Below are 21,693 nucleotides of genomic sequence, written 5' to 3'. Positions count from 1 at the left end.
TACTAGAAATTTGATGTTTTTCTGAATCTCATTGAGTTTTTTTTCGCCGGTCTAATCATATTTACAGTGCAAAGTAAGATATGATCTTTTAGATAAATGCAAGAATTGTTTGAGTTTATCAAGCTTTGATTGTATTTTTAATTAACTAATAAAAAAAGAACTTTAAACGCCTAAACTGCAGTCATATTAATTAATTTTATAATACTATAATAATATGTTTTTGCCTCTACTAAACATATGAGGTCTTTTTTTAGACCTCTTTATTAATTTTTTTCTTTTCGCCATTCCATTATAATTATAGAGCAATCTACGAAAACGCGATTCATAAAATGTTGGAATTACCTTGATTAAAACGACAACCATTAATTCCACGATCTAAAAGGGTCATGTTTGTTCGTCAATGAAGGCAGAGGTAAAACGGCTATGAAAGGCAAGAAATCCGTGAAAAGGAGGGTCATGAAGGCAGATTTTGCGCGATGGGTGCCGCTTTAATGAGGCTATTATTCTGGCTAAAGTTTGTGTATACGTACCTTGGACAAAGTGGTGGGATGCGGATAGAGGTTGACGAGGCAGCTCTGCCGTCTAAGCCGGTAGTCCCAGCGCGTTTCCAAGTGCGGAATTTCCATGGTGTCGCAAATACTCTGCACGTGGGACGCCGTGTGTGCGCTCTGCGGTCCAAAAATTGCTGCCACGCCGCCTCGCAGTAGGTGGCACACTGTAACAAAAGTTAAGATATAAATGCGATTAGTAAATATAGTTGTTAAAATGCGAAGAATCTTATTTTTTATATTGAGAAAATATTATAAGGCATTTTTATTTTTCAAGGAACAGCATTGAATTACACACAATTTTTCATTCTTTTTAAACTTAGGTGTATTATCACATAAATGCATGTACACTTATATATATTTTTGTTGTTTAACATTTTATTCGTTTCGAATTGTACAAAGTAAATTTGTTCAATAGCATGGTATTTTGCTAATGTAGAGAGTTTCCTAAGCGTCCTGACATCTTTACACGGTCTAACATGACTTTTTCTATAAAGTTTTCATATCAAAATAGTCATTAGATAAGATGATTGTAGTTCGATTCTATAGTTTACATTACATAGATTTTTAATACTGTTTATATGTTAATACTGAAAAGATCATGTATATACGTACTGATATAATTTGCATATATTTTGCAATATTTTTTCTTTATTTTCACGAAATATATAATTTTAATGAAACACTGTGTGTTTTTTAAACAAAATCAATTTTTTAAATCTATTTTTTGGAGTAGTCACATTATCATCCCTGTTTTTTTTTTCTATTTATTATATATAGTGTCACATTTTTATAAATATAGCATTGCATTAGAAATTTTTTATATGTTTGAATCTAGATTCAAGCAACATATATTAGCGAATGAAAATGTGTGTTAAGTTTTTAATTCAAAATATTGATTATCAATAAAATTATTGTACAAAATATCAATGGGGCGGTCATAATACCACCCTCCATTATTGAGTTCACTGCATAAAGCAGGTTTTTTAAGTATAATTATAAATACATTACGCTGTTTATATTTTCGTACGTCCGAAGATAAATATGAAATTGTGCAAACTGAAATTGGGAGATGGCTCGTGGATCGATTAATTAGTCAGGTCGTTTCTATTATGATAATGTATATGTAGATGCGATCGTAACACGCAGATACGCGAGTAAGATAAGCATGACGTTGAACGCCGAGGGCAGTGTACTGTGATGTTAAGCTGAACGAAACGGAATGACCTGTCCCATCATAATATATCGATCATGTCACCATCAACTAATGTGATTAAGGTCGTTTCGCACATCGACAACATACCGTCCGTATCATATGAAAACCCATTATCGATTAATCACCGCAACTCGGGTGAACTTAGTAGCGTGGCGCAACATCGTGTGCAGGTTGTCGGACGATCTCGCGATCTCACGAGCTCTCCATTCGCCAGTCGTGATAAACGACTCGGTATTACCGGAACGTTCGCCAGGATCTCGCTGTCCGTTCAGGATCTTGCGCCGGCTCGACGCATAACTCCCGTCAATCTCTCCCATTCACTCCCAATTTCATTTAGCGAATAAATGTTTTCGTTACCCTTGGCATGACCATTTTCGGTTATATTGCATCGATATTCTTGACAATATCCTCCCCTCTTCTTTAATAACATTGACGATAAATCACCATATTGAGTCAACAAACATCTATTATTGTACCGATTGTATACACCGAATATTGCAAATTTCTCATTTCTCTTGAGTTGATGCATGCCAGATACGCTTTCTTTTCTTAGTATTCGTACTCTACGCGGCAAAAAGAAAAACAACATTTTGCTATTTCGACGGAGATCCGCGTTCCCGAGTTGCATCCACTTCAATTATAACATCGCGATTATCCTGTCGTCGATTTCGTCGTTGTAGATTCCCGATTATCTCGGTTTATCCGGAGTATCTCGGAGTAGTTGATCGCGGATAAGTCATAATGAGAATTTTTTGCTCATGAAAACTCTTTTCTCGATAAGCGCGAACGGGTAAACTTCGGAAGAAAATTGTCTCGGTGCTCCGTCGAGCACTTGGCAGAAGATTGCTTTGGAACTCATTTATGATATCTTTCATTAATAAAAAAACAAAAAGAATATATTTGGTCTCTCGTCGTTCCCAGAGATCGCAGGATATGTGAAAATTGCTCGAAAGATCATTCCATCCAATGGCGAACATCGCGAATATTTCGATGACGATATGCTTGTGCTCCCTCGTTAAATCAGACATTTTTCTCGTGGCTGCGATTTACTTTTATTCGCACTAGTAATTAAAATTTGCGACGTGAGTACAAGCCGCCCTAACGAACTGACATTAATTTCTCTCGTCTTTCTCTCCTCGATTTGAATCGCGCGAAATAATTTTTCTTTTCTCCGACACACATGATAAAAAAAAGAAAAACACACTTTCAAAGTATAATCGGAGTTTATAATCCCGCATAGTTAATTGCACTTTTTATATAATATTAATAATTACATTTTTTATATATCCCTGAACGACGTATTTTATTTTAGAGAATTTTTTTATTCTTTTATATATACCATTAAAAAATTACTTAGTATATTACTAATTATTTCTAAAAGTATTTTTTGTTAGATTTTATGTTAGATTTTATAATTACTTATATATATATATTCATAAAAGGTAAAAGTTATGAAGATAATTTTTTGTAATTTATAAAAGACGTATTTTAAAATAATGTATTGATATGAAAACTGATCTTTTTTGAAAAAATTTAATAAATCTAGAGTTTATTTTTGAAGAAAATTTGCAATATTATTGTCATTATTTAAATGTGTTATTATATAAATTCGCTTTCATTTTTAGTATATTAAACATTTCCTCTCTATGTCATAATATTCTGAGGATAGTAGATTATACAAACAGTCAAATATAATATTTATATTTAATCAAAATATATTTAATATTATAAATAAATAGAAACAAATAAAACTCAGTAATATTAAATGACTAATACACTGAGAAAAATTTCCAGAGAATAATGATCGGATTTTAACGTATCCAAAAGTAACAAACGGATATTTCGAGCAGATAAAAATCCGACTACAATTCAACGGAAATGAAATCATCAGAATGTCCGAAAATGAACGGAAAATAAATATCTATCACTTTTTAAAATTATTCTAAATTAAAAATAATAATTATTTAAATAATTAGTTTTTTCAAACATTCCGATAATTTTATTCCTAATAAAACGTAGCCGGGTATTTGTTCGATCCGTTTGTTACTTTGCGAGAGGATAATTTGATCGGACAGTTTTCTCAGTGCAACGTCTAAAAGCTTGAATAATAAACAATTTGAAAGTGACTAAATAGAATATAAATTTCCATTTCCTATAGACAAACTTTAAGCGCGGCGCATGGAGATAATTCGATTTTCTTATTAACCTTTCACTAAGCCAGAATCGTCTCCGAATCTGAGAAAGAATGAAAAATTGAGAGAACGCGCACCTTCCGGCACAAGCAAATATGTATTAATGACATCACTTACTTTTCTGAAAATTTGATTAAATCGCTTTGTAAAAGCACAACATCCCAGTCGCAACGAAGCGTATAAGCGTGAGCGAGTCACCAGGCGAGCGACAGCTTTAATCCGAAGTTACCTTTTGATCATTTATTCCGAGGGAAAACCATCTAATGTCCCCTGCAGGCTGTTCCACAGACCCCATCACGACGAAAGGATCGGGAGGAAAAGAGAGAAAGAGAGGAAAGGGAGGGAATGATTGCGCATCCCTTGGTTGCCCCCGCATTTCACCTGCGTATACCTTACCGCAGTTGGAATCTCTATAATCGGTGGGCAAAGTCGGCTTCTACGGGCATAGAAGCCTCAAAGTAATACCCGGACAGTGCTGGCGGCGTTTTAAGGTTGAAATATGATATGCGCTATATTGAAATTCCGGATGCAATTTCGTCGGGTGGCCCCGGGGCGCACCGCGAACGGCTATACACATCGGTATGTATCGAGAACTCGGTTTTTTCTCTTTCTCTTTTTTCTCTTGGTTGATCGCAACGCGCTGGGAGGTCTCGACAATCTCTTTTTCCGAGGTGGGCCCGGAATCAATTCGAGCTGCATTGTGGCTCACGAGCAATACGCGCGCTCGTCTTTTGCTCGCTTTGAGACGCAAGTTATTTGATAAAATGTGGAAAAATTTTGCATGTTGCCAATCGTGCCGATCAATTCGATGGAAATATGTGCGAAGAGATAAACAGCCATACTATAATTTATATCCTTTTTATTTGTAGTAAAAGTATTAAAGGTGAAATTTTTTTTTAGCCAAGTATATGAAAACTTTTCATTAAATTTCCAAGCCATTTTTCCTGAACATATACAGATTTAGTCAATTATTTTAATTTTTTGAGTATAAGCATTTCATTCTTAATCTTATTACATTTTTTAGATTTGTATTTAGTGACGTTGTGATATATAATTTAAAAACATTAATATCTAAATTTATAATAATAGAACTTAATCAGTATTATAATAGTATTAATAAAATTAAATTTGTAATAATTTGTGAATTTTTAAAATATTTTAATATTGATGAATACATTAGCTATTTGTAATTTATTTTAAAAAATTGTAAAATTTTTAAAATTTTCTTTTTGATATGTTCTCTACATTTTAAATATATCATTTTTAATGCTTTTAATTAAAAGATTTGGATTTTTTATTACATTAATACAAATCTATCGCAATATGCATTTAAATGAACTTATCAGAAACAAGTTTTAAATTTATGTAGCTTTTTAAATTTATAGTTATGTATACATATAATAAAATTATTAAAAATGTAATTAATGTAAATGAAAACGTGTTGTACTCTTTTCTTTTTATATATATTTTTATTTATAACATGCTATTATTTCTAAAATCCTATTACCTGTTTAATCATGGATATTTTTTTACTCAAATGTTTTTAGAAATTGCAATTTTACAGTAATTGTACATGTAAATTATAATATGTAATTTGCAAATAAAAAATATTTAGATAAAGCCACTATTGATACTTATAGACGATCTTATCATTATCTTTAACATCCAGGTTTGAATTTTAGCTAATATTTTTTACAATAAATTATTTACAATTTTTTGAGGAAATGCTTATAGATGTTTCTGAGCATTAATATTATTAAATTGATTGTCAATTTAATTTGTGAAATTACGCATTTTGGCTTCATGTAGTGACTGCGTTTCAATACAAAAATGGAACGTGCAGTCTATATAAGCTGAAAATGGTAAAGTCACACAATAATTATTCGTCATTTACTGTAGACCAATATAGGCGCTTTTATATTTATCTCTGACGTTTTCATTAGTCCTATGTCAGTTATTATTGTTGAAAAAAATATTTTTTATAAAAATTTATTTTTTTTTCTCGAGTCACAATCCACAATTAATTAGAAAAAAAAAACATGAAAAACAATTGCTGGATTAAAAATATAAATATTAAAAAAATTAAATAGTTGAAATGTTTCGATGTTCTATTTTAGTCATGAAAATGTAAAATGTTGCATATTACTCATTTAGTGACTTGCATTGCTGCGAACAATCCGGAATTGACCATTTCTTTAAAAATAAAACGAGAACAAATAGTAACAACTCCTTTTATCACTCATCACATATTATCTGCTGAAAATTTAAGGACTATATATTTTGTTATATCTGCGGATTTAAGAGATTGCATTGCATTGCACAATCGTTTCAAGCAAAGTTGTTTGACCATCCTTCGCCAACACGAATTTCTATCCTAGGCTCTCTCTTACCAAGACTGTTGGTTAGTGTGGGCACAGATCATGCTTACTTCTACGCTCTATAAGCGTCTTAGACACAATTCGTACTCTCAACGGCAGACAGGTGGATACATATTGTAAGTGCAATGGAGTCGACATGGCATCCAGTTGCTCTGGTAGTATCGTTGTGTCCTGGCTTTGCGCGCAGATAGGATTATCACTAGGTAATATATCAAAGCTAGTTGGCGAGCAACCCCGGCACCGAGTAATATCTAATCCCGCGGTTCGCTCTTCCTCCCTTCTCAAGCCCTTCTGCGAATCTTGATCGCGCCTGTTCATCATCGACTGTAATTTCACCTTTCATCTCAAAATAACCAGTATCGTAACAATGATATTCTGTGTGTATTCAAATTTTAGTTTTTTTTATTTTTATTAAAGCGATAGAAACGCGAACAAAATAATTCTCAACTTTTTTGCTCTGATATAAATAATAATATAATGTTATTAATTTTAAGCAATAAATTCATAGTACAAGATAATAAATGAGTTTTTTAATCTTCCATAAAAGATTAAAAGTAAAGTAAATATTATGTAGATGTTTTACAATTATTTTGTAAGTTGTTTCGTGTAAAAGACAATTTTTATTTAAAAAAATAAAGAAAATTCTTTATGAATGGAATAAAAGAATATAAAGAGAAGTATAGGTTCCTGATTTTTTAAATGTATTTTTATCATTCTCTGGCTTTAATAATTAAGATACAAGACAATCTCTTCTAGTATTAATCTTTGGCTTCTAAAGTATCTTATATATATGCAGCTCTTATTTTTCTTGCCCTTTTCTCGACATTGCACGGTCGAAATTCTTAGTGCCTGTCCTAAGGATAGTGATATGTTTCTATTCTCTCGGGGCTTTTCCCCGTCGGTTTCACTCAAGTATTTCAGTACGTTTGGTGGCCACCAACCATAACTTCATTTTCTTTTCTCTTTGTTCGGAAAAACTCTTTTTCTCTTTCACTCTCGTCCGTTCCTTATTCAAGATTAGGCATTCGATAGCGTAAGAGTCTCTACATTGCATGCCTTTTCCCTACTCTCTTTTTATCCGCGGATTTATATTTTCAATCTTACTTGCGACCATATCCGCCTTCAATTTTTATTTCTCGGATGACAAGTCTGATTTGCGAATTGGAAGTTAACTTCGGCGCGACTTAGCCGGCGCAATCCGCAAGATCCAGTCTGCGGATGAGCCGGCAAAATGTGAAACAGCCTGCGTTAACGCGGCTACGTAAGCTCAATATCTTGACCGATTCCCCAAAATCTACTTCCGCTCTTCATAAATTTACCGGATCGCGCAGCATACTGATCGGCGATAAAGCGGTCGCGAAAGAAGTCCGTGACTCCCGGATATCGATCAGCGCGGTTAATAAGATATTTTGTTTTATGACTTGACACTTCCGGCACTTGGGACATTTATAGCTTCTATTGAATTTTCTATTGAGTTCTATTGAATTCTTGTCGACGACTTGTTGAGGACGGAAAGTCCAGTTCGCACGCGACGTTTTCATGAGACGTACGTGATATCGGAACCGGTCGACCTCGATCTACTCTACTTCGAGACAGTATTGGAATAAGATATCGGTATTATCAAGTAGAACTTTGATCATACCCCTTTTATTTATATTGATCTTATGACATATGTTTGCAACGCATTTTTTACTTTTAATCTTAGATATAATTTTATCCCTTAAACAATTATTTTCAGACAACAATTTTAAGAACCTTTAATTTATCTCATATATTTTTATTAATTATGGACTCGCAAAATTACAACTGGAGAAAGGATTTTAGCAATTGTTTGTAATAGAGGAAAAGATATTTATGATTTCTTATTTACACTTTGTACAATTACTTGTTTAAATTTGTATAACTTAAAATGTATATAGCGAAATAAAAACCTAAAACTCAAGTGTGATAATGTCTAAATTTAAAAAGAATAAAGAAGTACATATGTGTAATTTAACGGCTAAAATATATCTTGAAAAGATTGAAAATGTTCAAAAGTAAAATGTAAAAATACTAAAAAGTAAAATTTATAACAGATGTCGGTTGTTATATTGACATGTCACTGTATAACTGCGGACTACTAAATAAATAATTTTATAAATAATCACTAGATTTCCTCATCTAATACCAGAAATAAGTGGCTATAATACTTACAAAGACCATAATATCACCTTTTCCATTACTTAATTATCAAATAACTATTTAGGAGTTGAGAGCCATTTGAGCTGACACGAGATCTCGAACTCAGTCCAAACTATTTGAGGAAATCGAGCGAAATCAAATCGTTTCTTAACAGCAAGAAGCTGGCAGTCTAATTGGTTGCTTTAAATTTTCCTATTCCTTATAGTACGGATCATTTAAAAGTGATTAATCCAAAACGGCCATTAAACTAGACTAGGCGAATCGATGAACCAACTAATCCTCTTTTTGCTCATATCTCGAAACGCGCGTACTGATTCGTACTCGTCGATTCCACGAGCGAGAGAACGGTAGGATTATGTTAATTCGTTCGTCAGCGGCGCGCGATCGCAAATGCTGCATTCACCACAATCTACAAGATAGACGAAGAAGGGAACCCCAGCGTAGAGTACAGATACGCGGAAGGAAACTTGCAGAGCTTCGAGAGTGATTTTAATCCCTTCGCAATGAGGACCGAATTGTCCTTTAATCTTCCTAATGCCGTTCTCGGGAAACTAACTGCTACACGAGGAGCGGGTGAAACCTGCCTGGGTTGGAGAAAACGAATGTTTTCTTACGTGGAATCTAACTGTCCGTCCTCCAACTGAAACCCGCAACGTGCACGATCGTGATTTTACTTCATTCGTGAAACTGAGATGTCTCCGATTCCCATTTTACTGCAATAAGTGGATTGTTTCGTTCCTGTCACATGCAAGCGAGATTCTTCAATGCTACAATAGATATCGTGTATCTGTGGCAAATGTTTCGGATAGAAAATAGATCCAGTCGATATTAAGGTATATATTATTAGTACATTTATTTACAATGATAAAATTGTAAATATATATACTAGATATATATGTACGCATTGTATCAATTATAAATTATAGATATTATATTATATGCGATATTTGCATATGCATATAAAGATTATGTAAAAGAATAATATTAATTTACATTTTAAATAAAAGTAGAAGTAATTTACATTTGAAATAAATACTATAGACATCTATAGTTTTGCGCGAATACAGTAAAATTCCAATTATTACTTGTATCCTTTTCAATTAAAATATAAGAAAACATAATTTTTGTAAGAATAACAACGTTCAGCAATTTATAACATTGTAACTGTATTATCGCGCAGATCAATACCTATACATTTGCTGGTTCGCATTGGTTTGTTCAAATCTTGAAAAAACAAGCTAATTTATATTTTAATGCTTTTGTTCTGGAGTTAAATATTAATAATTGTGTTAAGTATAATGTTCTACAACACAACTTTCATACTAATCGTAAAAACACAAAAATGTTACTGCCGGGAAGTGTTCAATCTATACTAAAAATTTAATGTTAATTTGAGATTTCAAACAGGTTTACAATGTTAATACCGATGGAAGATTAAATACGCGGCTTTCCTTTACTAGGGTTGAGCTGACTTTGGCAAGAGGGATTTACGTTTATCGCCGAGTCGTCGAATGAGCCGAAGCGGTGTGCGAAGGAAGATCTCCTCATGGCCGAAGATCGATAGACGCACAAATAATGCATTGCTCGTCGGACAAAGAACCCTTCCTCCGTGCGAAACGCGCTTTATCACGTTCCGTCGCGGCACGATTCCGATGCAAAGATAAAAGCGACTAGCTGCAGAAAGAATGAGAATGAAAGACGTCAGCGTTACGAGATCGGTGATCCTTCAGCATCCTTATTGTGTACGTGCATTCTTATTTACAGAGTGAAAGACATCGATAATGATTAAGAGGTATTGTCCTTTAAAATATAAAAAAAGGTTTTTAAGTTTTAAAAATATTCTTAAGATTTTTAGTGTTTGAAATTTTTAAAAATGCATTTTACAAATATTAAAAATTTTTTATATTAAAACTTTAAAACCGTTTGTCTCAAAGCTATATTTGGTACTGTCAGACAAATTTCTTGGAAATAATTTAAAATAGTAACAAACTTTTCGATAAGTATACTATATATAGCTCTTTTTTTGTTGAAACTAAAGAATTATGATAAATATAGATAATAACGGATCTAGCTCTGATCAGCTTAATCTTGACGTAAGTTTCAAAGTCATCGTCCCGAGTAATTAAACGATATTAATAAAATAAAGTTAACAATATAAACTTGCGTTTTATTCCATATTTTGAACTTTACCTAGCATAAATATAACTTCGCTCTTCTCCTTGCATCCTCAACTTCCCAAAATATATAATGTAACCTAAACTAAATTTTAGTTTAAAATCAGAAATTGTTTCATATGAGAGACTCCATGTGAAATAGTACAATTATATAAATCTTATTTCGTCCTGTAAGTTAGGAAAGAGGATTAAACTCGTTTTACGTAGAAATCGAAAATCCATGTGAGAGAATAGAATTATAAATCTCGTTTCGTTCTGTAAGCAGAGGAAGAGGATGTGTAAGGGCCCTTGCTTTGCAATGTAAGCAATTGATCATTTGATCACGCATGTAATTTGTAATATGTTTATTTCTTAAGTGTATAGATTGGAGTTTGTTAACAAACTTTTGGTATTCGACTACTTTTGGTATTCGACATTTTAAACAATTATACTATGATTAAACTATACTAATATGTAATAAAGAAAAACTTTCTTTACATCTTTATATCAAAAATAATTCTGTGCGTGATATAGATTCTTTGTAATAAATAAAAGAAAATTTATTAATTACCCCGCTAAAGGGTAAATACCTTTTTGAATAGAAAAGTTTTTATTTTTTTGTTTTAGAGGTTCAGAAGATTTATCCCACCGTCTAACATACATTTTTTTGTGCAAACTGTAATTTAGTAATCAGTGTATAACATATGAAAAAGATTTTTAAATAAAAAAATTATTATTAAAATATAATAATACAAAAATATACGCAAACTTTTATTAATTGACTTTGTTTCCCTAACAAAATTTCAAACATTTTTTTTTAATTCTTTGAAAGAGCGGTAGTTAGCGGTAATTATTTACTTTCAAAATCATTATATTTTATTGCAATTATTATGGCATTAATCAATGCGCATACAATACGTAGTTTAAATTATTTTAATTAGAATATTCTGTCTTACATAGTTATTTCAAGAAGACTTTGAGATGTAATATAACAAAATTATGTTATGCGTAATTAAGATATAACTAAGAATCCGTAGAATTTTCAAACTGCGTAGCTGTACAAACCGTTAAAATCTAAAAGTAATAATTCTTCATCACTCTCTCTTATTTCAGGATCACCGTATCTATCTATCTATCAGTTCAATTCAAGCCTGACTTCTTAGTGCTTGTTCTGTTATCGCGAATAAGTTCGTCCTTATCAAGCAATTACATTACAAAGGGTTCGGGTTATTCTCATGGTGCTGTCGTTCATGCAATTCTTCGCAACGACTTCAGTAGTTCTCTTGACTTTCAGTAACTCGATATTGAACAGGTCGTTCTTGGTTGCTTCTTCATTTTGTCTCGTTTAGCGTTTCCATGGTAACTTTAACCCTTTCGTCGCTGTCACAAATGCTATAAGAAATATAGCATTAAAGTTAAATTCTAATATAGTTTTAATAAAAAGTTTAATAGATAAGAATTTTCTTTAACGTTTTTTGTATTCATTAGCTCTTCTTATTATGTATTCAATATTGGGAAATACTTTTTTTTCAAACGTTTATTTTAAATATTTATTAAAAAATAAGTAAATTATGTAGATAAGTAGATTAAGACAAACGCTTATGCAAGGTACGTATTTTGACATTTTAAATTTCAGAAATTAGACAATATATCTTGAACTTTCTATTTTTCGTAGATATGTATTATACATATTTATAACTATAAAACAGTTAAATAAGAAATAGGAATAAAATTTTCTGTTGCATTAACAGATTAAAATTCATTAAAATAAAAATATGTTAAAAAATATATCAGCATGTTAATTCTTTGTCTTTGTTTTTTTTTCCGTATAAATTCGAAATCGAAAGAAACTGAGATCATTTATAAAGTCGATATTATATTGTTGAACTTGATATTATAAAATATGTTAGATGTAACAGTATATTTTAACATGTCTTTTACTTGTTTAAAAAATTTTATCTTAATATTATAAAGAAAATAAAAGAAAACAATTATAATAGATTTAAGTTTTGAGTTAAATTATTAATTTTAAAAAAAGCGTATAAAAAGTTATAATAAGAAAGACATACTCATACAGAATATAAAAATAAAAATAAAGAATAATAAGAAAGAATGAATTAAGAATAAAATAAAGTAAAAAAGAATAAATTAAAGTGTGCAAATGAGTCAGTCAGAACTGACGCGATTAGAACGTGAAATAATGAATTAAAATAAAGTGTGCAGATAAAGTATGATAAAGTATGTTAAAGAAACCGATGCGATTTGAACGTTAAATGATAATACTCATGTTAATCACAATCGCAACCAATTTTCCGACGCACTGTTGAAAAGTTCATTCCGACAGTCTTTAAACTCTTGAGTTCTTCGAGCGTAGTTTTTGCACAAACTTCGAAGATTAGCTTAATGCATTAGCACGGGAGATCGTATTAGTCAGCTCCCTACGACACGCTTTTGGAGTTAACTACCCATCAGTTAACTACCCTCTTCTAGAGGCCAAGTCTATTGACCGAGTAGCTAACTGAAATCTCTTCCTTTCCGCGAAGACATTTTCGGTGACAAAAGGCAGACTATTGCGGTAAAAACGATTAAAATAATGAACAAATTCACTTTCGATCCGAGTTATAGATTTGATGTATAAAACTCACGCTTTTATTCCTCCGCTAATTCGTTATTTTTTATAATCTTTTTTTACAAATTTTCTTTTAAATTAAATAACGGGACAGAGAAAATGTAAGAAAAAACATGTAACTGGTAAATATATTATAACATTAAAATATTTGAGAAAAAATCTTCAAATAAAAGTTGTATAATCTTTGCATGCACAATTCACAGTATGCAATTACATACAAATTAAATACAAAAATTAAATACAAAAATTAATTTATAAAGTCTTAAAATATAATATAATAAAACATAAAATATCATGTAAATATTATTTTTTAATGATTTAATTTTAACACTGTTATATGCAGAATAATTACAAAAATCACATAAAGAATCATATAATGTGCTTTTTAAATTAATAATTTAATTTTAAAAAATAACGATTTGATCTTAATATGGCTTAATTTTTTTCAAAAACTGATTTTTTTTTATTATTTTTCTTTTCATACATACGTAACTATAGACTATATAACTTTTATTTAGAATATTTTTTTCAAATGTCTTAATTTCAAAATATTTTATACTTTTTTTTCATCCCGTATACATGCTGCAGTAATATTTTAATTATTTTGTCCAAGATGAAAAAAATATCAACAGAATATTTTTTAATAAATTGAAATTTATGAAGAAAGATGTATGTTGCATAATTTGTAAATTTAATTTACGACAAATATGTAATTTCTCTCGTCTAAATCTCCTGGTGATTTCGATATTGCTATCTGAATGCTACAAGCACAATTATTTCTTTTTGGCATAATGTTGTCAATAAAATTTTACGTATTATCGTGTAGTAATTTGGAATAGTATGGACACAATACATTAATACATTTTGTTTGAAAAAGTTACAGTAGTTAAACGTTTAGAGTAACATCGTACAAGCTTTTACAGTTACATACTTTTGAGCAATTATTACCAATATTGCTCTGTATAGTATACTACTATTATTTAAAATAATACACAATAATATTTGTGATAACTATTATTAATTTATGCTATATAAAATTCAACAATTATGCAACATACTCTAAAAAATATATTATGCTATATAGTTATATTCTTTATTTGGTTTTATAGTTAATTTTTGAAGAAAACGTTTCTGGACTGTTTAATGTTTTCCAAACTAAAATAAAATCGTTTTAAAGAGGTAACAAAGAAAAACTAATTGAGATTCTTTTCAAATAAGATTTACAGATAAATCTGTCTCATTTCTCGAATGTTATGTTAAAACTAGATATCGTAGTCGTGAACGTAATCGCGACGGCGAGACGTGATTTACTGTTATGTTTGCGGGGTAGTGACCATTTTATGATCGCCTTAGCTGCCATTATGGACGTTACTACTACGGGCAATATTATACACGTAGCAACGTAGGGCCGATCCATTTTTCAAGAGTTTCGCGATTACGACGCGAGGATTACCCTGGTTCCATATACCTCATGTAATTCACTTTATGTGTCGACACAAAATATCCCATAACTTCTCTGATAAACTTTCTTGATTTTCTCTCAAATCATTTTAATAAATATATTTAAATATAGAAGTTCTTTTGTAAAAATTTTTAAGAATTATTTTAGCTTTTATTTATTTTAATTATATCATACCAAAATTATGTAACGCTTTCCATAACAAACTAATAACTTATATATTTGAGAATTTTCATTCTTCAGCTTGCCGATGTATATATTTTCTATACTGATTCTGTCGCTGAAATATTTCTCAATTTCTTTTCATAAATTCTAAACAAGATTTTATTTTCTAATTAATTCTATGTAAATTTTATTTCAGTTTTTGTGTAAGTTTTAATTTTATATATATATAAAATTTGGATTTTTGCTGAGAAAAAATTGCTTTTAAATTAGTTAAGTAATTCATAGCATGAGCGGATACAAATATATTAATAGTGAAATAGTCTATGTACATAAAGCATGCGTGTATACCTAGTTATATAAAATATATAGAAGAAAGTCGTCAATATTGGCATAGCCCTTTAAAGATGACCTACTCTTATTTCTCGGAAACTAAACATTACACTGTATTAACGCTGATAAAAACATAATCTGTTTACATAATTGAAGAAATAAAAACCCACAATTTATACATTTGTGGCTTTTTTAATAAAAAATATATTAAAAACAAATTAATCAAAAACAAGAATCAAATTTGCATAATTTTATTTTTTAAATAGCATTTTTTTAATGCTTATAAAATAAAAAATCGTCACAGATGCGGTACAATTTTCTATTATTAATCCTCCGTCTGTACACTGACCCCAAATGGGAACAAGCGAAATTTTTCACTTGTATAACCACAAGACTGGCGATAGACGGAGTTTGGCTCCCCTTTAATAAATGACCAAAGTAATTATTAAAATTTAAAATGTAGTCATTCAAGAGTAATTAGGAATTTTTTCAGAATTTTTACATGTATTTGAGATTTTTAAAAAGGGACAGGACAAAAAGAGGTCAATGTGACCGTGTTAGTGAAAATAAGTGTACAGATGGAGGGTTAAGAACAGATTTTAAATGGTTCGTTTCTTTCATAACATATTATTTTAAATAAATTGTTTATTTTCATTTTTTAGTCTTTATATTGTTTCAATTTTTAATATGTCCAATTCCCTAGCTTTCTTTTTTTTTATTTTATAAACTTCGTTGTCCAATATATAGAAATATAAAAAAATATATGTATAAAATATATATCATACAACTGGCCTTCGCACACATACGAGAACTTCGCAAACCTAGCGCAGTGATCCGGGAAAGTGGATCGGATGACAAAATTTTCACGGGTATGCTTGTTTCCTTACGCGGCGATGGTTTATGGATTTTATGAGGCGGCAGCTCATATAACACTAGCCTCCGTGAATCGCAAGCAAAGTGCTTATTTACTCCCTGGCTCGTTAATTCTCAGTAAAGTAAAGCATAGACTGTAATCCGGTAAACGCCAAACCAAGGATCATACAATTTTAGGGCGTGTTTGCGCAGCTCACTTTTGATGATCATCCTAGCATCTTCTCATATGAAAAGAAAATACTTAAAATTTCTATGAAGGTTATTGTTCGCTTTAAGCAATTGAATTAGTTTTTTCTCGTCTTATTTTTGTATAATTTTATTTCAGGGGTACATTTCTAAAATAAAAATTAATTAAATAAACTAATTGTAAATTTAATGTTGAGTATCTCATATAAAAAAAAATTAGAATTTGGTTCATAAAAATTTAAAACACAACGCGAAATATATGATATTATAGGTTAACATCGTTGAAAAAGTGCTCAACGCTCGGAAATGCGATACAAAGTAATAATTAAACATTCACTTATCTTGTCGCTTCGATTTCTAGCTTAGATAAATTAATTCGATAAACAGAAAGCGTTTAATAATCTGAGCCGAAATGAAAAAACGTAATATTTACCGTTCTATTCGTTCTGTCGACACGACGCCTCGTTTCGTCTCGGCAGTTGCAGGGCACACGGAATTACACAAACAGCAAAACTCCGAGCGACAAGTGGATTAACCACAATCACACCGAGTCGAAAGTTTTAGAAATAACCAGACAAGAACACTCGCGCGCTATTTCTTTCCCGATTTTCGCACTCCGGAGTTGGAAGAATCCCGCGACACGCACAAAAAAAGACTTGCAGCACAGGATCTTTCTTTTGACTGCGAAGTGCACGATGATATTGGCTTACGACGTGAATTTGCGAGCGTGACGTAATCGAGCTTCGAGCAACCAATCGATACAGTAACGATACATTGAACTATCGATGTATAAGGAGAAAGAAGGAGGAAGAGAGAGACAGAGAAAGAGTAGGACGGTTTCGTGCTGTTGACACAACCCTGTGACTTGCTTAAATCACCCTGCTTCTACACATTACGATCCGCGCGGTGTATATGTCGTCGTAGTGCGGGTAGTCGCGCGTCCCGTGACGTCACAAGGTTACGCTGCGCCACACACTGGTGTCCGGGCCACCGAGCGAGCCGGGCGGCCGTGGTAGTGCGCTCCGCGCCGCGTGCCATTGTATATATAATTATTTATCGAGATGCGATCACAAGGAGCATCAGATCAGCTTCTTATTTCTCGGGATCATATGCGATCGTCTCCTTTATAGAGATAAATACCGATGAGCGCTGAATGCCTGCTCTCGTTATTAACGAAACTCGCAGGTTAGATTAGGTTAGGTTAAGTAACAACTGTACGTCGACGAAGACGTCCACAAGCAACGATAATCCCGATAAATGATGGGACTAAAATACGATCGAAAGACGTCGTTACGTTGTCCATACGACGTGTTTTTGTTGGCTGAAATTTAGAGCGAGGTATAAACGAAACTTTTGAATCGCCGTTTCATTAATGTAGCTTCATAAAGACTTTCGTTGGCGACGCCCGAATTTATGCACAGTTGTACGATGCGTCGCTTCGAATTCATCAATCAGTTCGTACGTGATTTTCGTATCAGTTCCTAATTGCGTGCGCGAGTAATATCCACGAATCGTCGATCCGTCGATTTAATAAGAGTAACGAAATGCTACGTGTAACATACCGATTTATCAATAATTAACGCGAGATGCACAGAGCAGAGTACATTACAGAGCGCGCCTGTATCTTATTAAAATACATAGAATAATGAGTGGCATTCGGCGCTCGTTTTTTTTTCCGTGGTGCACGCGGCGTTTATGTGTCGGTTAATTATCATTTGCGGTAAAACGAAAAACTTCGTATTATTTCGCAGCAAGCACTCGACGCGATTATTTCCTATCGTTGTCAGTGATACGACTAAATTATTTTTACGTTTGAGAATCGCGCGCGAATGAATTATAGTTAAACGCGAATCTTTAGATTAGTGTTGTGTTATATGGTGGAAACCTTGATGGAAACAAAGGAATTTGAGAGGACACGGCGGTCTGGGAGACGTCGGGCAACGGCGGAGCAACTATAAGGTAAATAATTAAATTGTTTTATTTATTTTTAATTATTTAATCAAATATACTTATATATTTAAAGAGACGTTTGAATTTTATTAAATTCTATATTCTAGAGATTTTATATACATTCAAAATTTTATGTTTATTTTTAAATAATGTGCGAAATACCTTAATTAAAGAGATTTAAAATTATTTCAAATTAAGGCTTATTATATACAATAGTCATCCATAATCAATGTATGAGAAATTACAAAATATTACGAAATATTTAATAAATTAATGTTAATTGTCTAACGTTAATTGTGACAGCTCAACTATAATTTATTCGACGTTATGACAATTTTTAATTAACATATGAAAAATTTTGCAAACAGTCAAAAATAAAGATGTGATATAATATCCATAATATTATTATTTCGATTAGTATATGCACATAAATGACAATAAATATCAATTATCTGTAAAAATAATTAGAAGAACACACTATTTTGTAATTATTGGAGAAACTATAGCCATTGGCCATCTTTTCCGTATAATCATTATACTCTAATTTACCCTATTACAACATTAGGCACAAGTCTATTGTAAATTTTGTTTAAAGTAGTTAAAATTTATTACTTCATCAAATAAACATACAGAAAACACGTATATTATTTTATTTAAAGAAAAGAAAGAAAAACATTTTTAATTGAATCATATTTATCTTAATTAAATTCGGATAATCTTAATTTAAGCAGAAAATTTTTCAGTCCTAACGATTACTTTAAGACTTAAACGATCTATGTGGTATATAAATTTAATAGTTATTTATATTTATTGTGCTGTCCATTGCTAAAACACGATTTTTGGCTCGTAAAAAAATAAAGTAAAATACGAAGTAGGCGCAGATAGCAACGTACGCGTTTTATTTTTATCACCTCGTTTTCGGCCGCCTCATCGTAAAAGTTGCCAAGCAGATATAAAGAATATGAAGATAAAGCATTTATTCTGATCTCCGCATATATCGAATAGATGATGATAACGACAAAATTCAAATTGCATTGAACATACAGTTTTACGAGGATTCCGTATATTTATCAGCAATTCGCGTGAAAACTTAATAACAATATTTCAAAATCGGTAAAAAGAAACAAACAGATTTAACTTTGACAGTTTAAAATCGAACTGCCAATATGTTAAAGTCTTAAGAAAGTATAAAAATTTTTTATGTTTGTAACACCATATTTAACATTTAGGAAGAAAGTATTTATATTTTATTCTGTTACGTATATTCTTATGTAATTAATGGCTTCTTTAATAATATAAATGTAAAATAAATTGTGTGTTCAAATTGTTAATTGGAATTCTGTTAACTCGAAACATTTTCATAATCCAAATTAACTTAAGTTACTTAAGCCACTTTTCAATTTAACTTGATAAATTTATATTACAAACATGTAAGATTATTAAAGATTATTTCATAATATCTCCATCAATTTCTAAGGTGGACTTTGGTAATGGGGGAGAAATTCCTACCGACATTCGAGCTAATTCTCTGTCGGGATTGGCCGGATAATCGCAGTTCTACAGTATTCTATACCTGTGGGGAACAGTAGTCATTTGTCTCACAGTAATCCAAAAATCCATTGAGGAAACTCCGAAACCGTAGATTACGTTGGAGCGGAATGTAGAAAAGAGAGGTGGAAGAGCGGAAAGCCGGAAATGGTACATTCGCTCAAGCACGAGCATGAGAAAATGGCAGGCGGACGGGATGTATTCGCTGAATTTAAATATATTAATTTCCAGTTCTTGCGCAGCGACCGTCGGTATGCAACAATTATATGATAGAGCAGAGAATAATTTATTCCGTTTTGTTAAAGTTTTGTTCACACTGAATTTCGCGAATGAGACTCGCTTTTCCAACCAATGATGCTGAACACCCCATTGATCGCAAAAGCGTTCTTTCCGCATTAATTCAATCGCCGATTATCGATATCGTAGCTCTTGAGCCACACTTTTCCATCGCCGATAACGCGGGATTGATACGATTCGTTCGCAATCGGGAGCATCCGTTGCATTCCGATTACAATGCTTACTGGCAAAAAGATCGAATATTATTCTGTCCTTCCGCTGGTAAGGAACATGGGGGGATTCAATCTTCTTGCACATAATTGTTTTTAGATCGTTGGATAATGGACTTCCTCGCGCGCGAGCCTGATGGAATGTACTCAAAAGACGTTACAGTATCTATAATTGATTGGTACCTCTCTCCCCTTTTTCCTTTGAAGTATTACTTCCTTTGGAGTTTATCGCACAGGGAAGTGATATATCACTTTATCCACGACAGCGTAACGTAAGGTCCTGCGACTTAGAAAAGAATGAAGGATTGAAATGTCTTATACGCAAGTAATGCGTTACAATGTAACGCTTGTTAAAACCGTTGTGACATTCTAATGCTTATTAGTTAATAAAAATTAAATCAAGCGTTCACGTTTAATGAAGAAGACGTTGGGATATAAGGGAGAGTTGTGAAATATGGTCGGCTAAAAATCGATGAAAGATTAAATATTATACTATTAATAGATACTTGAAACATCAATTTACAATTTCTAAAGTTTGTACATATTAGTACCAAATATAAGAAATAGAAAAAAAAATAACTTAAATGGCACGCATTCTTTTAAAAAGAAAAACTTGCATAATACTTTGGACGCACACTTGACAAAAATGTACAAGCAAAAATGTTAGAATATTAAGTAATAAGTATTAAATAGTAAGTAATAATTGTAATTACAAAAAGAGGTAGACATAAAGATTAATTCACAAAATATACAGAGTAAAACTATTCGGGAAATAAATGTTTCGTCGCGAAATGAAAAGTACCAAAGATAAAGGAGTAACAAGTATTCAGCGACAATTGTGACACATTAGGCAAAAGACGTGCGTATGTAGATTCTCTAATCTAAAAAAGAATCACGAAAGCTATAATCCGCGAGCGACGGAAAAAAAGCGTGCAGTCGGACTGGTGTATATAAATGCAAAAGGTTAACCTGGAATTATTCAAAATGTCTGGCCTGTTTTTGAACGGCGGATTCGATCGAAGGACGATTTTCTGACGGAATCCGCGGTATGCAAATGCAGCAACGCGTGGTTGTATTTGCGTACGCTGAAAGGTACGCGTGATGCGTGAGTTGTGCGGTTACATAGCTGGCGCGTGTTCGTGTAACGCACTAAACATTTCGCTATTGCACGCGTGTAAATTGTGTAATATCGCAGCTGATTAAAATACGCGAATGACGCAATTATAGTCGTCGTGCGTAAATTGCTTTTAACGCAGAACTGCCTATTTTGGTCAGAGCGCAATCTATCGTTTGCGGAGATTCGCGTAATTGAAGATGGAAAGCTCGAACTTGTTAAGCGGTAGATAAAAAATATTTAACTGAGTTCGTACAAATCTCGC

General features: G+C 32.0%; 1 protein-coding gene across 4 annotated transcripts in view; it reads right to left on the bottom strand.

The window, feature by feature from the left end:
- Positions 1-21,693, bottom strand: part of LOC105838214 (glutamate receptor ionotropic, kainate 2) — a 260,580-nt gene that overhangs the window by 99,560 nt on the left and 139,327 nt on the right. For all 4 annotated transcript variants that reach the window (XM_036283084.1, XM_036283083.1, XM_036283086.1 and 1 more), the window contains exon 4: positions 531-715. In XM_036283084.1, the coding sequence (XP_036138977.1) occupies positions 531-715 (185 nt within the window). The remainder of the gene's footprint in view (positions 1-530; positions 716-21,693) is intronic.

Source organism: Monomorium pharaonis, chromosome 2 (assembly GCF_013373865.1).
Source record: "Monomorium pharaonis isolate MP-MQ-018 chromosome 2, ASM1337386v2, whole genome shotgun sequence".
Taxonomy (NCBI): Eukaryota; Metazoa; Arthropoda; class Insecta; order Hymenoptera; family Formicidae; genus Monomorium; species Monomorium pharaonis.
The sequence above is the reverse complement of the archived record's forward strand: the minus strand, read 5'-3'. Positions and strand labels throughout refer to the sequence as shown.